Source organism: Octodon degus, unplaced genomic scaffold (assembly GCF_000260255.1).
Source record: "Octodon degus isolate 3935 unplaced genomic scaffold, OctDeg1.0 scaffold00048, whole genome shotgun sequence".
NCBI lineage: Eukaryota > Metazoa > Chordata > Mammalia > Rodentia > Octodontidae > Octodon > Octodon degus.
This window is the reverse complement of record NW_004524624.1, coordinates 3,943,195-3,962,741: the sequence shown is the minus strand read 5'-3', so window position 1 is coordinate 3,962,741 and position 19,547 is coordinate 3,943,195. Positions and strand designations below refer to the sequence as shown.

The following is a 19,547-nucleotide window of genomic DNA, read 5'->3' as shown; positions in this document are numbered from 1 at the left end:
CTGAGCTGGCCACACACACACACATACACACAAATAAATTTTAAAAAATTAATATAAAAAATAGTTATGAATGAGATAAAGACATTCAAACACAGAATTTAAGATTATTTACCACTAAAAGATCTACACTCAATAAAATTATGAACCATTTTATCTCAATCACAAGTACAGATGAAAGATCTACATAAAAGAAGGCACACTTATTTTTAGTCACATCTTTTTCCTTGTCTGAAATCAGATACAGGTTGTGTAGTGCTATGAATTCATCCACTGGCTCAATATATAACTTGTCTACCTTTCCAGAGACCTTAACAGTACAACTGAGAACTGAAAAAGGTATCAGGAGGTAACAGCGAGACTGTTTAATCATTAAGAGATTTCCTAGGCAATAGAGCTTATTCTCAAGGAAATAATGTGCTTTTCAACAAACTGTGCCAAAAATCTGTACACTCACATGCAGAACAAAGTGAGTTTCAACACTGACTTTATATATTTTCCAAAAATTAACTCACAATGGACTAGACTATGAAATTCCAAAAGATAATATGGGGGGGCGGTCCTAAGTGATCACAGGCTTGGTGATGACCACACCAAAGGCCATACACACAAAAAAAGGAAGACTGAAATTCATGAAAATTAATTTTTTTTTACCCTGTGAAAGACACTGTCAAAGAGAATGAAAAGATAAGCTGCAGACTGGAAGAAAATATTTACACAAGAATGCAATAACGCCTTCCTCATGCATGTGATATAATGTAACTTCTGGCCTTGAAGGGAACGTAGAAATGAGAGCCCTATTTCAGAACAGGGCTAGGTCATAGCTGCAGTCTCCTAGACAACGTCACACACTGCTTAGAACTGGACAAAGGACTCTATAGAACTCAGGTTTTGAGCTCTATAGCAGATGCATGTGTCCCAGAGGAAGCATGTCCTCAAGCCATGCTGCACCTCCACATCTTGGATGGGGCAGTCACACTTGATGGCCCTGAGGCTCGACCCACCTGGTCTGTTAACATGCTTGTCGCAGGATACCACACCCTCCAGGTGACAGTGCTCAGGTGCTCCATGAACATCTGCCCCATCCATTCTCTTAGGAGACTGAGAGGCTGATGAGGCTGGACATGTGTGAGTACCTCCATTGCTTCAGCTAGCCGGGCAATATGTAGCTCTGTGGAGGCTGCCATTGAAGCTCACCACTAATGTTCACAAAAATGAATTAAAGTCTCTTTTACACTTCTATATATATATACAAAAGGCATGCAGTGCAGCTGTTATCTCTGTGTGTTGGGGTTATAAGTGAGTTTGCGCTTCTTCAATTTTGAAACAGAAATTATTCTCATAATCGGCAAACAGAACATGCATTCAAAAGCAGTCTATAGGGGTCGGGGAGATGCTCAGTAGAATAAGCGCTTCCCTGGCAAGTGCAAGGGCCTGGGTTCAATCCCCAGTTCTGCAAAACAAAAAAAAAAAGCAGTCTATATACAGTGAGTACCCAGGACACCGCAATTTTAACTTTAGTGTCTCCAACGTTTTTCCACTTTCAGTCCCCTTAGCTCTTTAAAATTCTTATTTGTCTTCTCTCTACTGTGTTCTATTTTGTTTTTTAAGAAAAATGAAGGGCCAGCCAAAGAGCTCAGCAGATGAAAGGGCAGGGGCCAGGAGTTTGATCTCCCAGGCCTGCCATTCCAGCCCCACCCCCAGGGTGTGCTGAGCTGGCAATTGAGACTGGGCGTGGTGACACATGCCTATAATCCCAGCTCTTGGGAGGCTGTAAACAAGCGGATCACTACGAGTCCAATCTAGTAGTGAGACCCTGAACACCCTGTAGACCCTTCCCTAAAATACAAAAAGAAAAGAAAGAAAGAAGAAAAATGAGTCTCATCAAGGGCTTCACAGAACACAGCAAGCACATCAAGCATGAGCCTCTAGGCAGCATGAATGCCCAAGTAGGTGCTAGTCAGGATCAGCTAAGTCCTCGCATGCAGCGCCCCAGTCTTCAGAAAGGGCAGTCAGGTAAACAAGTAAGGAATACATGTGTGCAGAGGGTTTTAAGCATCAAAGAGCCTGTCTATTCTCTTCTTGCTCTATTTTTAGCTGTGTGAGTTCAGCACATACTTAGGTGTCCCAAATAGAAACTCGGTAAAGAGGTTTGGGACTTGTTTTCAAGGTAAATGATAGAGTTAAATGTAGGTCCTGCCTATTGAAATATTCAAAGCTTATGTAGGGCTCCCTCTTCCCCATTCTATCAGTGCCAAGTGAGATAGGTGCTGGTCAAAATAAGTATCTCTGTAACAAGATAGACTGCTGACATAAGGGGGCCCCCTTTCTCTACTTCTAGTCCAGGAGATGGACTATGGTCCAACCACTAAACCGAAAGGACTATGCAACAACTGACCTGAGTTACAGACCAGAAGTGAAGCATGGAATAAAGACTATCATTTTGTTAGCCAACACCAGGGGGTAAGGGGTATTTCTAACTACTCTCTCTTTTCCTTGTGGCTTTCCTGAGGGATGCAACCAGCCCCAAAGACTGAGCTTCCTTCAGTCTATAAAAGCCTTAAGATCACCCAAGGGAGCTTGCTTCTTCTCCAGGTCAGGAGTTGGCCTTGAAAACTTCACAACAGTTAGCCAAGTACCCCTAAGAAGCTTCAAATTGTAATATTTGGTATCAGGCATGCTGGGTGCTTTTTAAAGGACTATGGAGGTTCCAGGCATTGACAAGCAGCAGCAGAAGGAAGCCCAAGGTCTGCAACATGGAGGTGGGAAGACACAGGGCTTAGAAAAATGGAAAACACAGAACAGGAAATAGGAATGTATAAATTCAAATATCTTAATCATTTTGTAGAATAGACTGAAAAAAGGGCAGGGAAAAAAAAATGTAGCCACAGCCTTATCCTATAAGAAGTGAAAATATAAATCTGTGACACTAGGTTTTTAACATAGCAAACTTAGTTCAGATTCAAATCAGTGGGAGCCAGTGCTTTGCATCTGGTTAATCAAGAAATCATTTGCAATAGACTGTATTCATGTCACTAGGAGTTACACTGACAGAATAAGGTTGGTGATCAGACTACATAAAAGGGCTTCTACACAGGAAGAAAGAAATAAGGGGAGAAGAGGAGAGGGGGACAGGGAGGGGGAAAGAAAAGAATACAAATCATGAAAGAAGCAGGACTGTTCTCTTGGAGCTTGAGTCAAAAGGCTCTTCCTCACAGGGTCAGCTCCGTGAAGGCAGGAACTCTTGTCTTGAATCTTACAGTGTCTAGCACTGGGCCCCTTCCCCAAGTTAGAATCTGAGAGACTCAACTTAGAAGTATGGCTTCCCAAGGTAACTGTCTCACTGAAATATACCAGTACCTTTATATGCTGGAGCTAGGATGGAGGTGGAAGATCTAGATCTAGATCTTCCTATCAATTAAACTTTGTGTTCCAATGGCGAGACAAAACAGACCTAAGATCACTCTATTTTGTTTATTCACTTAATCCTCACACAGTGCTCTTTTGCCCCTATACTTATCTGTTTGTAGGTCTGTATGTCCCAAACATTAATGCTAACTCTATGGGGGAAAAATCCTATCATGTGTTTCTTATGTCACATCTTCAACACTTTACATTCACACTATGCTAGGCTCAAATGGAAGGCATCAAGGCTTTCTTGGGCTGAATTACAGTCATGCTTCCTTAAAATACCATTAATCAAAAAACTGGGACACAATATCACAGGGCAAAGATGACGCCTAGGAAGAAACTATTCTCAACTGCCTTGGTCATTTATTGTTTTCTATAAATACTAGATAAAGCAGTCCCCATAGCACCCCTAAGAGGAGGGGCTGCTATGATCCTCCTCTGGGGGATAGGCTGGAAGGTCAAATGACAGTGGGCAGGAGAACACACTAAGGCCTAGCAAGTGCTGGTCACTGAGAAGACAGACAATAGCATACTCCTCAGCTACAGCTCTGGGAAGAGTTAGGCAGGGCTTGGTGCTGGGCACACAGAGATCTAGAAAAGGAACTGACTGCCAGACCGTGCTTGTTCCAGATGTTGCTTTTTGCCTGTAAGTTTGGTAGACTCCTGGGCTCTGCCCCCAAGAGGAGAAAGAGATGGCAACTTCAAATTTTAGAGCAAGATGTAAGGCCGCCACATTCTATCTGTATCTATCCTTGAGAGGGATAAGGAGGAACCTTTGTTTAGCCTTCAGCCCCCAAGAATATGCTCTTCCAGTGGACCACATAGCTGAGCTCCCACTGCCCTTGGCCTTCGGGATGTCACCAGCTCATACCCTTAGTATTCATGTAACACAGGTCCAGGGCCAGCTTCTGGAAAACGTGGAAGTACTTCAGTTTCCACGGATGTGACAGAAGCGAGGCCATCAATATCTTAAAGACTAGTTTGGCAAGAGGAAGTCTTAAGTGGTTGATGTGATGTAGGCCTTAGAAAAAAATGTCCAGTGGCTATTCCAGAGGGAGTGGGCCTGGAGCCACCAAGACATTCTACAAGAGCCTGGGGAAGCACAATGGGTCTGGAGCAGCTGGAAGGACAACAGGTCCTAGTGGTCAGCAATTATTCCCCTTACCATCTCCAAAAGGAGTAGGGAGCCCAGTGACCTTGGCAGCTAGGACAGGATCACTAGGGATGTCCCTAACCCCTGTGCTTTGACCCTATTATTATGTCAACACATACTGCACGCATGAATAATAAAGACTTTATATTCAGCTCAAATTTTAGCCTCATAATAACCATCAGAAGCAGTGACTTTGATTTTCATTTTACAGATGAGGAAAATCACGGCAGAGATGACTTGCCTAAGGCTGTATATAAAACATGACAGCTCTGACACCAAGGTACACCCTCAGACAGTCTCAACTTCAAACCAACAATGATCAAGCGAAATAAAGAAGGCCACTATATACTGGTTAGGGGAAAAATTCAAGAGGAAGAGGTAACACTCATAAATATGTATGCAACAAACACGGGAGCATTCAACTATATAAAACAAATCTTAATGGACATGAAAAATCTAATATCCAATACCACAATCTTAATAGGAGACCTTAACACCCCCTTATCTCCAAAAGATAGGTCAACTGGGCAAAAACTTAGCAAAGAAATAACAGAACTGAACCAGAGCTTGAAACAAATGGACTTGGTGGACATATACAGAGTGTTCCACCCAAACACAGCTGAATACACATTTTTCTCAGCTGCACATGGCTCATTTTCTAAAATAGACCACATACTGGTCCATAGGTCATGCTTAAGTATATGTAAGAAAACAGAAATTATCCCATGCACATTATCTGACCACAGTGCAATGAAACTGGAAATAAATGACAAAAGAAACCAGAAAAAAACCTTAAATACATGGAAATTAAATGACACCCTACTCAGCAACCAATGGGTCACAGATGAAATTAAACAAGAAATTCAACAATATCTACAATTCAATGAAAATTCAAGCACAACTTATCGGAATTTATGGGATACGATGAAAGCAGTTCTCAGAGGGAAATTCATAGCTGTGAACTCACACATTAGGTAAACAGAACGGGAACAAATAACTACCCTAATGCTGCACCTTCAACAACTACAAAAGGAAGAGCAAACCAAACCCAGAGCCCAAAGACAGGAGGAAATCTTAAAGATCAGAATAGAATTAATTCAATTGAGACAAAGAAAACAAATCAAAGAATTAAACAAGCAAAAAGCTGGTTCTTTGAAAGATTAAATAAAATCGACTGCCTCACTTTAGAACATGGCAAAATCCTGATAGCCCCCAGGGTAGTTAGAAAGATATCAGTTCCCTGATTTAGAAGGTGACTCTGTAGCTTAGTAGTCCTGTTAGCAACCCCTGAGCCATCAGGCCTTTCCCCATTCCTTTGCTAGAGCGTTCTGAAGACAGAACAGCCCCACTATTTCCATTGGGCTTCCATGTGACCACTCTTATACCATGCTTGCAATTGCTTATGCCACCTGCCCAGTGCAGAGAAGAAAATAATTCCTTTGCAGGGCCTTCAGGCAACTAGACAGAGAACTCTAGTGACACCCATCCTCTAGAAAACATTTTCTAATACTTCATTTCCAGTATCATAATATAAGTGGTGCCATCTGGTCATATATTGTTTCTTGTCTAGACCTCTCTCTGGACAGGAAGCTCTCTGAAAATGAGAGTGGTATGAATCTGTGCACCAGTGAGGACCCACTGAACGTGTGGGATGTCTTTCAGATTCCTGCCTGTGTCAGGGCATGATGTCTGTCTGGGTCACACTCTTAACTAAGCTGCTGAAGCGCCAGGTTTCCTGTATTTCCCTCTTTGTGTAGCTTCCTCAGGTGCATCAAATATTCAGGAGTGGATAGCAAAGCCCCTCCTCGGCCTTCACAGAGCCATCTGGCCTCATGTTCTTCCTCGCAGCCTGGCTATGTATTCCTCTCAGCAAAGCTTCCCTTGGCAGCTGATCTCCAGGCACCTGGCTTGCCTGGGTACTTCTTTGGCTTGTTTATGTACCTACCCCAGCCCCTTGTCATAGTCTGTACTCAACTAGGTTGGCTGGTTGTCTTTTTCCCAGGCTAGGCTTTGAGCTCTATGTTAAGACAGCAAGTGCTCAATATGTGTGAAGGAAGAGTAGGAAAAGATCTCAGAAATAATAATAATAATAATAATAATAATAATAACAAAAAAGAGCAGAGTAAAAGAAAGGCTTGGTTTACCTTTACTTTTGATTCAGGTGTCTAAAACAATATTCACAGAACAGATCCCAGACCTCCCAACTATCCATATGCTCCTACGTCTTGGGCCAGTGGGCTATCACCTTGTAAGAACTGTGAGTAGTGCAACACAGTTCTCAGAGGCATTCACATCGCAGTTAGCCTGGGGCTTAGCTTCTCTCCCATCAGGAAACTGAAGAAGCGACCACAGGAGCAAGAGCACAGCACTGACCATTCATTCAGTACATTCCCTGTAGTCCTTTGGGCCAGGCCTGGGGTAGGGGATTGGGGGGGGGGAGCACTGGCAACAATCATGCCAATAGCCCAGTGCTGTATGCAGAACAAGGAAATGGCTCAGATTTAGTAACTTCAATACTGCTGGCAGAACTTTATAAATTTAAAAAGTATGTATTACTCTTTAATGTGCCAGAGCAAGTAATCACTCTTAGCTGTCATAGCAGCTGCAGTGATGTGCTTCCATGACCATTCCCACTCTCCTCTGTGGCCAGTATCACAAACCATGATAGCTGGGACAGGAAAAAGCATGGGCCCTTTGCTTCTGACTGGGTTTGCTCTCAGAAAGGGCACTGCCTTTGGTCTAACAAGAGAGCATGAAGCAGTCCAAATCTCTGGCAGCTTGGCTGTCCACTTTGGAAGAAGCACCCTATCTTGCTCAATCTTCTTCAGGCTGCAAGAATCAGAGGTGCTTCCTGATACACACAAAACCTACCCAATCAGGTATCAAGCAGTAGTGGCAAAAGCATTACAAACGGGCAGGAGAAATAAGTCTTCCCAGCCTCTTAAAGGTTAGGGTCAGCAGCTGACCCTAGGCAAGCTGCTTTAGCTTTTAAGCCTAGTGTTCTCACTAAAATGAGGGCAGCACCACTCCCTTTTAAGCTGGTCTCCAAAATTTTTATGGGTCTAGAAATAAGATTATTTGTAAAAATGACTGAGAAACCCCTGGAGATAGCTGTTTGCAAAGCTGGTGCAAGGAAAGTTCAAAGTGAAATCTTACTGTGTTGGGAAGCAAAGCAAGGCAACTGAAACTGGTGGAGATACAGAAAAAAAGACATTTGAATGAGCTTGAATTTGAGACAATTTGAGCATAAAAATGATAGAAATGGAGTATAACCCACTAAATTAAACAACCCATGAGCAATAGTACAACAAAATAAAAAGAAGGAAAAGGTAGAGGAGAAGCTCTTATCTATAAGAGAGGGCCACCCAAGAAATGCAAAAATAAAGCAATGGGGAAAGATCTATTTCATAACCACATTGGTAATAATTAATTCAGGTAAGATCATCACTGGACGCTAAAGCCAATGGGTAAAAGATCTGACATGAGAGCCCCTGCAGGAATTCAACAGGTGCTACCTCAAAGTACATACTAAACCTCACCAGCGATAAGAAAAGACCTTCTTCAGGTGCTTCCTGATCTCAGATACAGAGAAGGACTCAATACGAGTGTTTCTCCTGCCTAAATTGACCTGAATCTCTAACCTTGAGGACAGCCCAGGTGAAAGGACATTCTGCCAAATAACTGGCCTGTGCTCTTTAAAAATGTCAATGTTGGGAAATGTTAAACAAAATATAAAAAACCTGGAGAAGTGTTTGATATTAAATAAGACTAGCAAAATACAAAAGCTGAATCCAATGTATGATCCCGAAACAGATCTTAGAGAAAGAAAAACAAAAGAATTCATATCAGACATCAGTACACAGAGAGAGTGGGCAAACGGGGTAAAATGTTAACAAGCAATGAATCTAAGTGAAAATGACCATTGTGCTATTTTTGTAACTTTTCCATGGGTTTGAAATGCTTTGTTTTCAAAGAGAACAAAGAGAGAAAGGTCCTCTCCACCCTCAGGTTACTGGAATTGCCACGTTTGAGCCCCTGGTGTCCGCGGCTGACTCATGCACACTCACCTGTCAGGTACTCCAGGACAGCAGCCATGTACACAGGTGCCCCTACTCCAATCCTGTACTTGGGGTGGCCTTTCTTGATGTACCGCAGCATCCGCCCCACAGGGAAGATGACGCCTGCCTTGGCAGACCGGGAAGTCTTGGTGGACTTCTTCTTCCCACCTCGGCTCGACATGGCGGTGGCCCTGGAAGCGGATCAGTAAGCACACTGTGAAGGCAAGAAACACTCATCAGCTCACTGAGGACAGCGCATCCCCTCTTCCCCACTACACTCTTGTCCCCTACAGGCACAAACCCAGCCAGCAGTTATCACTGTGTGCAGCTGCTGAGCCTTTGCGCCTAGTTATGCACTTCACTGCTGCAGTTTGGCCCAGCAAAAAAGAAAAGCGCAGCTTCGCACATTTTATACCATGACATCCGTTTTATTGGTCACATCTACTTAGATGTTAATAACAATGACTGCTCACAAGTGCCTTGCCTTTACCCTGCATGATGTAAAAGAAAATAGGATTTTTTGATTATATTGTACACACCTGTTTAATAATTGCATTTTCATACATTTGAGGCTAAGGTTAATAATTTTGCAGGAACAAAGAAAATTATGTTGTTTGCACTTACAATAAAGATGCAAAGCCAAATACCTTCTGATAGAACACAGGGTCCCTTCTTCACACTCCTGATCTGTGAGAGGCATAAGCAGCCCACAGGACTTAGGACTGTGTGTAGTAAAGTCACAGGAGGCCCTCTGGGCACACTGGATCTGCTGAACGGACCTGTCTTTAGAGAAGAGGGAAAGGCATCTTCCCCTCCCCTATCCTCCCTCATCACCATCCTAACAGTCCAGGTTCAGAGGATGTGCCCATCACCCACATGACTGCTTCCAGCTAATCATTATCTTAACCAAGTGGCTACAGATATTCCCTGCACAGATCTTCTCCCCTTGACTCACTCTCCTGAAATCCACCTTCTACCATCTGGCAGGGTAATCTCTGTGTACACACATGGGAGTAAGCCCTGGCACCAGCCCAGAAGCCCTCCAGGACTGCCACAAGTCCTGACATAAAATCAGGACCTTTGGCCAACATGTAGTACCCAAGAAATATGGGTCTGGCACATCTTAGCTCTGCCTTGTGCTACTTATGGACTAAAACTGGACACAAGGGCTTATGGGTTCACCCCCAGATACCTTTCTGCTCCTTTCCTCCTTGCCTTTGCAGTGACTGTTTCCGTATGCCAGAAGCTCCTTTATTGTTCACATTTGTCCTCTGCTCTCTGCCAACCCATCTCTGAGGCTGTGCGTCCTGCTGCTACATCCTGTAGCATACACCTCAGGAACTATACTAAGTAGATGTGGTCCCTGCCCTCTTGATGTGGTAGGGAGAGAACCCTACAATCATTTAAATGCCAATCACATGGAGTGCTTCAAAGGGCCAATGGAGGGTCCTGGGAGAGGGGAAGTAAGGAGCCTCAGCCTATTCTGAAGTCCACTTTTATACCTTCACAATGGAACATCTATGCTTAGATCACTGACCAAATGCAAAGATTTCTGTACTGGAACCAGGACCCATGTGTGTACGTCCCTTCAATCCAAACAGGTCAGGTCTCCATGACTGTGAATACAGGGCTTGAGAGTCCTTGTTATTCTGACATTCAACTTCATACTCAAAATCATGTCCATTCTTAGTATGTCAACTCCACAAGCATCCTAAGTCATCTTTCTGACAGGGATGTCTGTGAGAGTGACAGACACGAGAATTCCTGAGCACTGTGGGGTAGTTGTGCCAGCAAGTCTAGCAGACTAAGATGGCTCAAGCCCCTGGGATGAGAGCCCTGAGTTTGGCCTTTTAGAGGTACCAACTCTTAAAGGCTCAGTGTGCTATAGAGAGACCCAGAAGAGTTGGAGCTTTTATGAAACAACTAATTGCCTCCATTTCTCACAGTACTGTGCTGTCTTAAGACAGCTCCTGGAAATAGATGCCTGTGTTCACTCTGACCAGCCAACGGTCTGCATGTATGCCTGACTTTCAGGTCAGGGAGAGCTGTCGCTGGTTTCCTGGTTGTCTTTGGCTTTACTACAAATGGATTTTACAGCCCAACAGCCCAATACTTTAGGATTAAGAGCTTTTAATCCAAATGTCTCCTCTTTAAGCATGAGTGACTAAATTAAGTTCAGCCCCTTCCTAACTGGAGCAGACTTCAGCTCTGCTCTTCAGCATATGTGCTGGATGTCTGGGACTGCCTTTGAGAGGGGGTGTACACCTCCAGAGAGACCATTTGTATGGGGGACCTAGTAGGGCTTACATACTCCTGAAGAGTAACATCCCTGTGTTTCCTTGCTCTGACTGTAGCCATGCAAACATGCTAGTGATTCTGGTCTCTACCTAGGTGCACACCTGGCTGTGTTCTGACTGCCTGTCAGTCCCATGGCACCCTGAATGTCTCTGGCTCTTTTGGCCTTATCAGTGGCAACATTATGCATATGCAAGCCTTACAGGAGTCAGCCTGGACTCTAATTCCCTTCCTGCCCCACAGCACCAAAGTTTTAGCCAAGGTCTGCCAAGCCCATCTGCAAATCTCATTTCTTGTGCCCTCCTTGACTTGCTTCAGCCTCATTGCTCACCATTTTCCTCAGCACCAGTCTTTCTCCAAAGATACCTCTGCCCAGGGTGATGGCTCCCATTACCCTGAGCATGGAGCCAGCCATAAGCAGCAACCTTCAACTACTGCAGCACTATTTCTTACACTCCTGCCTGGGCTCAGATATCAAGGCTGTCCCTGAACCTGTCATGCCGTTGTTAAGGATGTCTTTTGAAAATGTGCCATTTCTCCTGCTTGGAATGCCCTTTGTCCTTCTGTCAATCTGCCCAACAGAGGCACCCACATGGCCCCTGCCTCTGAGGCTTCTGGCCACAGCCGGTCACATGCTCCATCTTCCCACAGCACATATCCCAGCACATGTCTGTGTGCCTGCCTCCCCAACCCTACTGAACTGCAAGCAGCTGGATATAAGCCACTTCAGGTAACCCATCCCTGAGTCCTAGAAAAGGTCTCATGGGTGGCGCTAGATCCTCCACTGCACCTTGTTGGCAGAACACCTTTATGTCTCATCTAGAGTTAGACCCGAGTTTGTCTCCATTAGTCTTTGTCTTGCAGAGATTCTTTTTCCTAACATTGCCCTGCTCTTTCTGCACTTTCTAACTTATAGTTCCCTAAGCTACAAGAGAATCGTGACTCAGCCTGGCAGCACCATGACATCCAGCAAGCAGCACGTGGTGGTTTTTAAACATCCTCTGGAAAAATCACTCATGACTATGCAGGCAGAATGACTGCAAGTGTGCCGCGTCTGCCTGCTCTTCCGAGGTCTCTGAAGGCACAGGCAGCTCTGCCAGCACTAATGTGGGGATAGACATTAGTTGGGAGAGAAGTGGCTGTTGAACATCATGCTCAGTAACTATAAGTCCAAAGCCAGAGTGACTTGATTCTGGAAATGTGGGCTTTGGCAAATGATTTAACCCCTCAGAATGCACTTTTTCCTGTGTCCAACAGAGATGATATTGGGGCTGGGGGTATAGCTCAGTGGCACAGTGCCTGCCTGGCAATCACAAGGTCCCAAGTTCGATTCTCAGTACCAACAACAAAACAAAAAAGAAATTCTAATCAATAGAGATGATAATTGAAAAGACTTTAAAAAAGTTGGTGGCACCATTAGTGTGTGTTTGGGGCCTGACAATAAGTGAGTGCTCAGGAGTTAATAAAAACAATCATTTATATAAGATGAAAAGGGCTAGGGAGATAGCTCAGTGGAATAAGTGCTTCCCTGGCAAGTGCAAGGTCCTGAGTTTGATCCCTGGTACCACCACCAAAAAAAAAAAAAAAAGTGTAAGATGAAAAAAGCTCCTCTCTTTTGCAGAACAGTTATTGGATTATTTGTACTTGTGGAAGTATTGCTAGAAAGCTATAATAACCAAGTGCCTAAACTTATTTCTCACTCATCAAAAGTCCTGCTTTATTTAGATGTGGTTTGTTCCCCAGAGGTCCATGTGCTGAAAGCTTGGTCCCAGTGTGCTGATGTTAAAAGGCGATAGGGCCTTAAAGAGGTGGAGCTTAGTGGGAAGTTATCCCCCCCAAGTTGTTCTCTGGTTCCTCGCTCTCTTTCTCCATGTGTTCCCATCAGTGTGACGCCATCTCCTTGAGGTACTCACCAAAGCTAAGCTGACTTTGGCATTTATCCTTGAATCTCCAGAACTCCAAGTTAAATAAACTTTTCTTTGTAAAATTACCTAGCTTCAGGTATTCTGTCACTATAAGTGACAGAAAGCAGACTAATACAAGTCCACAGCAAGTTTCCATGACTAGTTGGTACATCTCTCCACAAAATGATTTCTGGGTTCAGACTCTGCCTGTTCTATGACTCTGACATACTCAATGCCTGATTCCCAGGACTGCCATGGAAGGGAAAATACCATGGAGGAAAACACATGGAGGTTATAAAGGGTGGGCCTGAAAGTGGGGTACAATATTACTGAACCTGATTCATCACCTAGAAGTTTATCTCATGGCCACATCTACTTACTAGAAATTGGGAAATGCATACTAGCTATTTGCTCAGAAAGAGGGGGGAAAAAAAGAGGAAATAGCTCATCTCTGTCAAATGGTCAATCAGTTTGAAAGCTGGCCCGAAAGCCTCATCTTAGTGGCCAGCTAAAGCTTGCTGGGCTTTTGACCCTTGTCCTGTATGTAAACCTAAAAAGAGAACTGACAGTCCTACATCGTGGACAAAGTAATTTCCTAGGGATTCAGCCTTTTTTCAGAGCATTGATGGTATTCACAGAACAGCTATCCTATCTAATAAAAATGACAAAGATGTATCCTTCTTTTGGAACTTGTCATCCAGGAGGGTACCACATTCAATCAACCAACAGTACCTGATCTGGTAAAGCCAGTTGTCATTGTACAGTAGCCTAGGGTCCTTTCTGTCACTAGATGCCCCTGGTGCCTAAATAGTACATGAAAAAAATCCATGGCCGATATTAAAGTGATCTCCATGGTCATTAGCTCTGCTATAGCTTAGGTATAGCTTCAGTGTCTCCCAAGTTTCATATGCTGAAATTTAATCCCTTTTCTGAGATAGTAAGAGAAGGGAAACTTAATCTAATTATGTTTACAGGTAGAATCTTAGGAAAAGGATTAGAACTAGATAAAACCATTAGGGACATGTCACCATGTTGAATCTTGATGGCTTTAAAAGGATAGAGACCAGAGGAGACACACATGTACAGCTATGCTCCTTGTCTCTGCCACCTGATACTACAGTATACCACCCCAGCACTCTGCCATCAAGAAAGCCATCACCAGAAGTGGCCCATTGAACTTGCACCTCCAGAACTATAAGCAAAATAAATCTCTTAGCTTTATAAAGTAGCCCACTCTAGATATTTTGTTGGATGGTAATTTAAAAAAAAAGATGATTAATGTATTCCATAACTTCTCCAACTATAAATCAGTAAGAACCATAAGCCAAACTAGAACCATACACCAAAATAAACTTTGTGGCTTTATAAAGTAGACCACCCTAACTACAGTAATACCTCAGTTCACACATACTTCTATTTGTGAACAATTTGGTTCCTGAACAGAAGTATTTAGAAAAAAAAAATTGTCTATGTTTATAAACTCTACATCAGGTGACAAACATAACCACAGCCATCTTCCATGCACCAACACTAATGTGGTCATATTTGCCAAAATTGTGGACAAAAATGAAGTTCACGAACTGATGTGTCACTGTATTTTGTTAAAATAAACAAAATAGATGAATATATTCTGCACTCCCTGACAATAAACCAACCACAACAAATGTAAAACTTCTGCAGAAACTCAAAGATAAATTGCTGGAAAGGGGCTGTACAGAGACAATCCAGGCTTGAGTTAAGCAGTCAGTCTCTGATGATAGGCTATTCAACCACTAAGATGTGACTGGGAGAATACCTGTCCTTAGAGCCCAAGGTGAATTAGAAGACTAGTGGTGAGGATCCTGTGAGCAGGACAGATATGAAAACATGATATGCTCTACTTCTAGAAAAGAGTGGGGATGAACAACAAAGGTGTCACAGATGCCCTGCTATGCCTTCCAACTCTTTACTGTTTGCAAACCACCTCCTCTTCCATTTCCATCCTTCAGCACCTGCAGCTGGCTCAGTCTGAAACACCCTCCCTAATCCTGTCTTGAGAAGTCCTATCTTCTGGTTCTGGTGCCTTCTCTGCCAATGTACACCAATCAAAGAGTTCCCTCCTCTGCAATTCTGCCGTGGCTGTGCTCTGTCCCTTTCACAATCTAGTTTGGGGCAATCCAGTACCCAGAACTGCTGGCTCTTAACTCACCTCTCCCTACTGCAAGCAACCAGAGCTGCTCTGCTGAATCATTCCCAGTTTCCCCAGCAGACATGCCTACTTGCAGCCTCTGGGGCCTGCCTAAAAATGCCTTATAATCTCTCTGCCTGATCCTCTTTTTTTAATATACTCCCTTTCCTCAATTTTAAGCACTCTGCAAATGTAGTTTTCAGTCCTTCCTTCCAACCTGACTGCCACTCTACATCTAATTTATATAAATTCTAAGCCAGTTTCCCTATAATTAGCACTTGTTACACTGTGTCATCATTTCCTGTTTATGTCTTGACTGCATAACCAATTTGCTCAGCTCACCACTGTATGTCCAAGCAGCTGGCTAGCCTGCAGTTGATTAGTTGGCATTTACACTGGATGGGGTTCCCCTAACAAAGACAGCAGCAGTTCCAAAGGCAAAGACTCAGAACTGTGGTCAGTAGGACCATTCATTTACATATTCTTTGCCAAACTGCTGTGGGTGCCCAGACCCTCACAAATCAGAGAGCTTGATCTCTTAGGGATTCCCAGAAAAGGGTAACTTCAATGCCCTGGTAGCTGGGTCTTGAGTCATACAGAGATTTAAGACTCTGACAATTCTATCATTCCAACAACCTCTCCTCCAGTTTCTAAAGGTTCAATACTTAACCTTCCTAACACTTGTAAGACACTAGTTAATGCTGCAGCCAAAAAAACCCTTGAACAATCAGGGCATTCATAAGACCACTAGAAAGATCAAGTCTTTTATTATCTAAGCAATATATGTATGTTGATCCTGAATAAAATAATGATTATAATTCCTGGGAAGCTACATTAGACTTTCCTAAATCCAACCCTCAGGATGAAGAAATCTGAGCTATCAAATGCTCAAATTACTGTTGACAAGAGAGGACTCTTCTCTGCAGTTAGTTAAATGCCCAGTATCCAAAAGCATTTGCACCATCCCATCAATGCCAATCATGAGGCAAACCTGAGACACTTGATTATAAGGGGAAGACACCAGTCCTGTTTACATCATCCTTTTCTACTTATTTCTATTATGCCAAATGATGAATGGGTGGCACTGCTGCCATGTCTCCAGAGGCACTTGGATACACTACACAAACATTACTCATGGAACTGAATTTTGACTGGCTTGGAATAGAGGCCTATACTTATACTATAGCCAATCAGAAAAAAACTTCTCTCTCCATTCATTAAACACTAAGTCATAAATGAGCCATATGATTAAAGAACATACAGCCTACCCTCAGTGAACTGAGGGATTACAAACAGAAGACACAGATTAACTGATGGAAAATAAATCCTTAACCATGCATTTGGCTCCAACATATGTATCTTATTCATGTGTTGTTTTCGGTGGCAGAAAAAAACAAATCTTAAACAGAAGTCATTCATCACAACTACAAAACAGTTTGAGGGAAGTTGGCTGGGGACTAAAATTTCATATCTGCAAAACTACTCTATGGCGTGCTTCCAGAGCTGCACTGAAGGTTATCTGCTCCAATTGGGTGTCTAAAGTCATCCCCTGCTGGCTTTCCTGCTTATTTTTTCTCCCTTTTAAAGGCCATGCTGAATTCTAAGGTAACCACTGCAATGGAAGGCCATCAATAAAAAAGTTAACTAATGAGTTCAGAGTGCAGAACCCTGGCCCAGCCTAGGATCTGGAAGTCACTCAGTATGTGCTGAATAGAGGAAGCGTTCTCAATAGGAATAAAATACCTGGCCACACCTCTTTCCTGCCCAGAGTCTTTCAGTGGCTCCTTGCTGCTCCCTTGGAGCAGCTCTGATCAGTATTCTTTGTGATGTGGCCTGTTTTGTTTGTTCCACTAGCCTCATCTGACTCCAGGATTTGGCCATCCTGAGCCTCTGGCAGTTCCCCACATGCCCTTCATTGTCTTCTAAGATTTGTATGTGTGGTTCCCCAAGCCTTAAATACTTGTCCCCACCTGCCCCTACTTGATTTTTCAGAGCCAGACAAGTGCTCATTCCTAGCTAGGTTGCTGTCTCTCCTGCATTAACTCCCTAACAGGCACTTTCCTGTCTTCTCTTAACCTCAGTGCTCCACGGCATTCTTTTCTTTTCATTTTCTTTTTATGTATTTGGTACAGGGTCTCACTACACAGCTTGGATTCATAGTGTTCCTCCTGTTTTCAGCCTCACCAGCACTGGGATTACAGGTGCACCAGTACATCTGGTCTCAGTGGCTGGCTAAGAGCACCCAGGGGCATGGCCGATACGGCCTGTGGTGCCAGGGATAAAACCCCGGTCCCTGACCTTGCCTAAGCAGGCACTTAGTCTTGCCAGCCCTTTTTTCTCTTTTTAATCAATATTGTGTCTGCCTTGCCTGAACTAGAGCTTATTCTCAGGAAATAATTGTTGAAAGACTGTAGGACAACAGCCAGGCAGGACTGATCCCAGCAAAGCCATATACAACTCTTTGACATGAAGACGTGATCCACTTGGGCTCACTCAGAAAAGCTAAGACAGGACCCAATGACCCTCCACATGTACAGAATACAGGAAGGACCCATATGACAGGTATGGGCCCCATTCACTCCTGCCCTTTACCAGTCCCTGTTTCAGGAGTGATGCTCTGAAAAACTGGTCACAAATCCTTAGGGACACTCAAATAAGAGCCTGAGACTGCTACAACTCTTTTAAACATTACATACAGACTTTTGCTGGGTTCTTTACTGAGGGTTTTTTAGCTTATACTTTTAAATCAACCTCCTTTAAGTGACTTGGGGCACCAATAAGTTCTGAAAGTATTACAGGCAGGTTTCACTGTTATCTGTACTCGAAGCCTGATAATGGGGAAGGAAGAAGTGACTTTTCTCAAGTTTTATGGCCTCCACAACCAGAAGCAGTGTCAGACAGAATTATACCACTTCCTGACATTGGCCCATTTAGTAAAAACCAAGTCAGTGACATGATTTACATGTGTCCTAGAATGTCTCACGTAAATTTCCAGACAATTCTCAATGCTTAATAAAATGTGAATTCTAATTCACCCTAAATTAGGACCTTCCCCAAATAAATTTTCATTTAAATTCCCCCTCATGCTTTATCTAAGGTCAGCATTAACGATAATAAATGGAAACAAAAGAAAACTAGAAGCATGTTGGCTGTCTTGGTAAAGCTAGAAGGGAAAAGAATTTGAACTCTTAAGAATTTTGTTATTATTCTTAAGAAAAGAAGTTTTAAAAACTTTTTAAAAACAGTCATCTTCAGAGTCTGGTGCAAGACTGAGATGCTGTTCTTTAACTTTGGTTAATTAAATATAGAACATATTAATTATAGTTAGAGCACGAGGTCCATTTCAGACTTAGACACCTCCCTCAGCAGACCAGGACCTTAAAGGCAGCTGGACAAAGGTGGCAGGTGGTTGGTTAGATGAGTTCTACCTAATTTACAACTGGAGTCTCCCACACAAAGCTAAAGCAGTTTAAAACCCAGCCCCATCCCCCAGCAGGGATCCTGGGAACAAAGCACTTCCCCCTTTTTAACGGTAAAACCTCAAACCACAAAGGTGTTAGAAAAGAGAAGTTAGCAGGAGTGCCCCTCTAATTGTCTATTCTTCAGCGCTGTTTATTGGATCATTAAAATCTTATGAGGACTTCAAGGTACTTGTAATTGTCGTATTCAGGGCCTGTCTCTGCTGATTATACGGAAGTCGCTCACTTTAAACATTTTTCTCTCCAAGTCTTGCTCTTTCTGAAAGAACCCTTCAAGCATTCTCGAGACGAGCAAACTGAGTAATTCGTGATCTCCGCAGAGTGGGGGTGGGGCGCGCCACCTCACACACCTGTTGTCAGGTGACATGGCCAGCAGCAGCGTGCACACTCACTCTACTTTCCACCCTACCCCACCCCACCCCACCCCACCCCTGCGTGTCTCTTCCTTTCTTGCCTTCTCCACTCGGGGAGTTTTGAGTCTTTCGGAGTTACCTTAAAAAACAAAACCCCCAAACCTTCCGACCACAAAGCAAACAAAAGGCAGATCCAGTGGGCACGAGAAGCAGGGATTCCCATGGCCTCTTTCCAACCCATCCTCAGACAGTCGCCCGCCCCTGCCCCGCCTTGGCTTCAGTCCGGGGAGCAGCCCCCCAACCCCCGCCCTAGACGCCCCGAGGACACGGCGCCTGCGGGTTGCACCAAGGTCCCCTGCGCTCAGGCCCGACTTATTGTGCCACGGCGGGCCCTCGCGGCCGGCGGAAGCCCGACCAAGTACAACTCCGTGCGCCCCAGCTGCGGGACGCCCGGGCCTGGGCGGAGCAGCCGGCGCCTCCGGGCCTCCGCTACCGCGGCCCAGCGCGCCGGCCCTGCAGGGTCTCCAGGGGAGGGGCCATCGCCGTCTCCTTCCCACAAAAGCACCCGGGCACAGGCAGGAGATGCGCTTCGGAGAGAAGTTGGTTTCCGGGTTTGCTTTTTGAACAAAATCAAGGGGAGCCCGCGCGGGCGGGGAAGGCCTGGGCCGGCTTGGGCGGCGCGGGGCCCTGTGGGCCGCGCGGGCGCAGCAGCCAGATCCCGCCGAGGCCG

General features: G+C 44.2%; 1 protein-coding gene across 5 annotated transcripts in view; it reads right to left on the bottom strand.

Moving 5' to 3' along the window:
- Nucleotides 1–19,547, bottom strand: part of LOC101564704 (core histone macro-H2A.1) — a 63,846-nt gene that overhangs the window by 43,999 nt on the left and 300 nt on the right. For 4 of the 5 annotated variants that reach the window (XM_004632252.2, XM_004632250.2, XM_004632251.2 and 1 more), the window contains exon 2: nt 8,629–8,833. In XM_004632252.2, the coding sequence (XP_004632309.1) occupies nt 8,629–8,800 (172 nt within the window). In that variant the 5' untranslated portion in view covers nt 8,801–8,833. The remainder of the gene's footprint in view (nt 1–8,628; nt 8,834–19,547) is intronic. The other variant, XM_023716551.1, reaches the window with a different exon arrangement.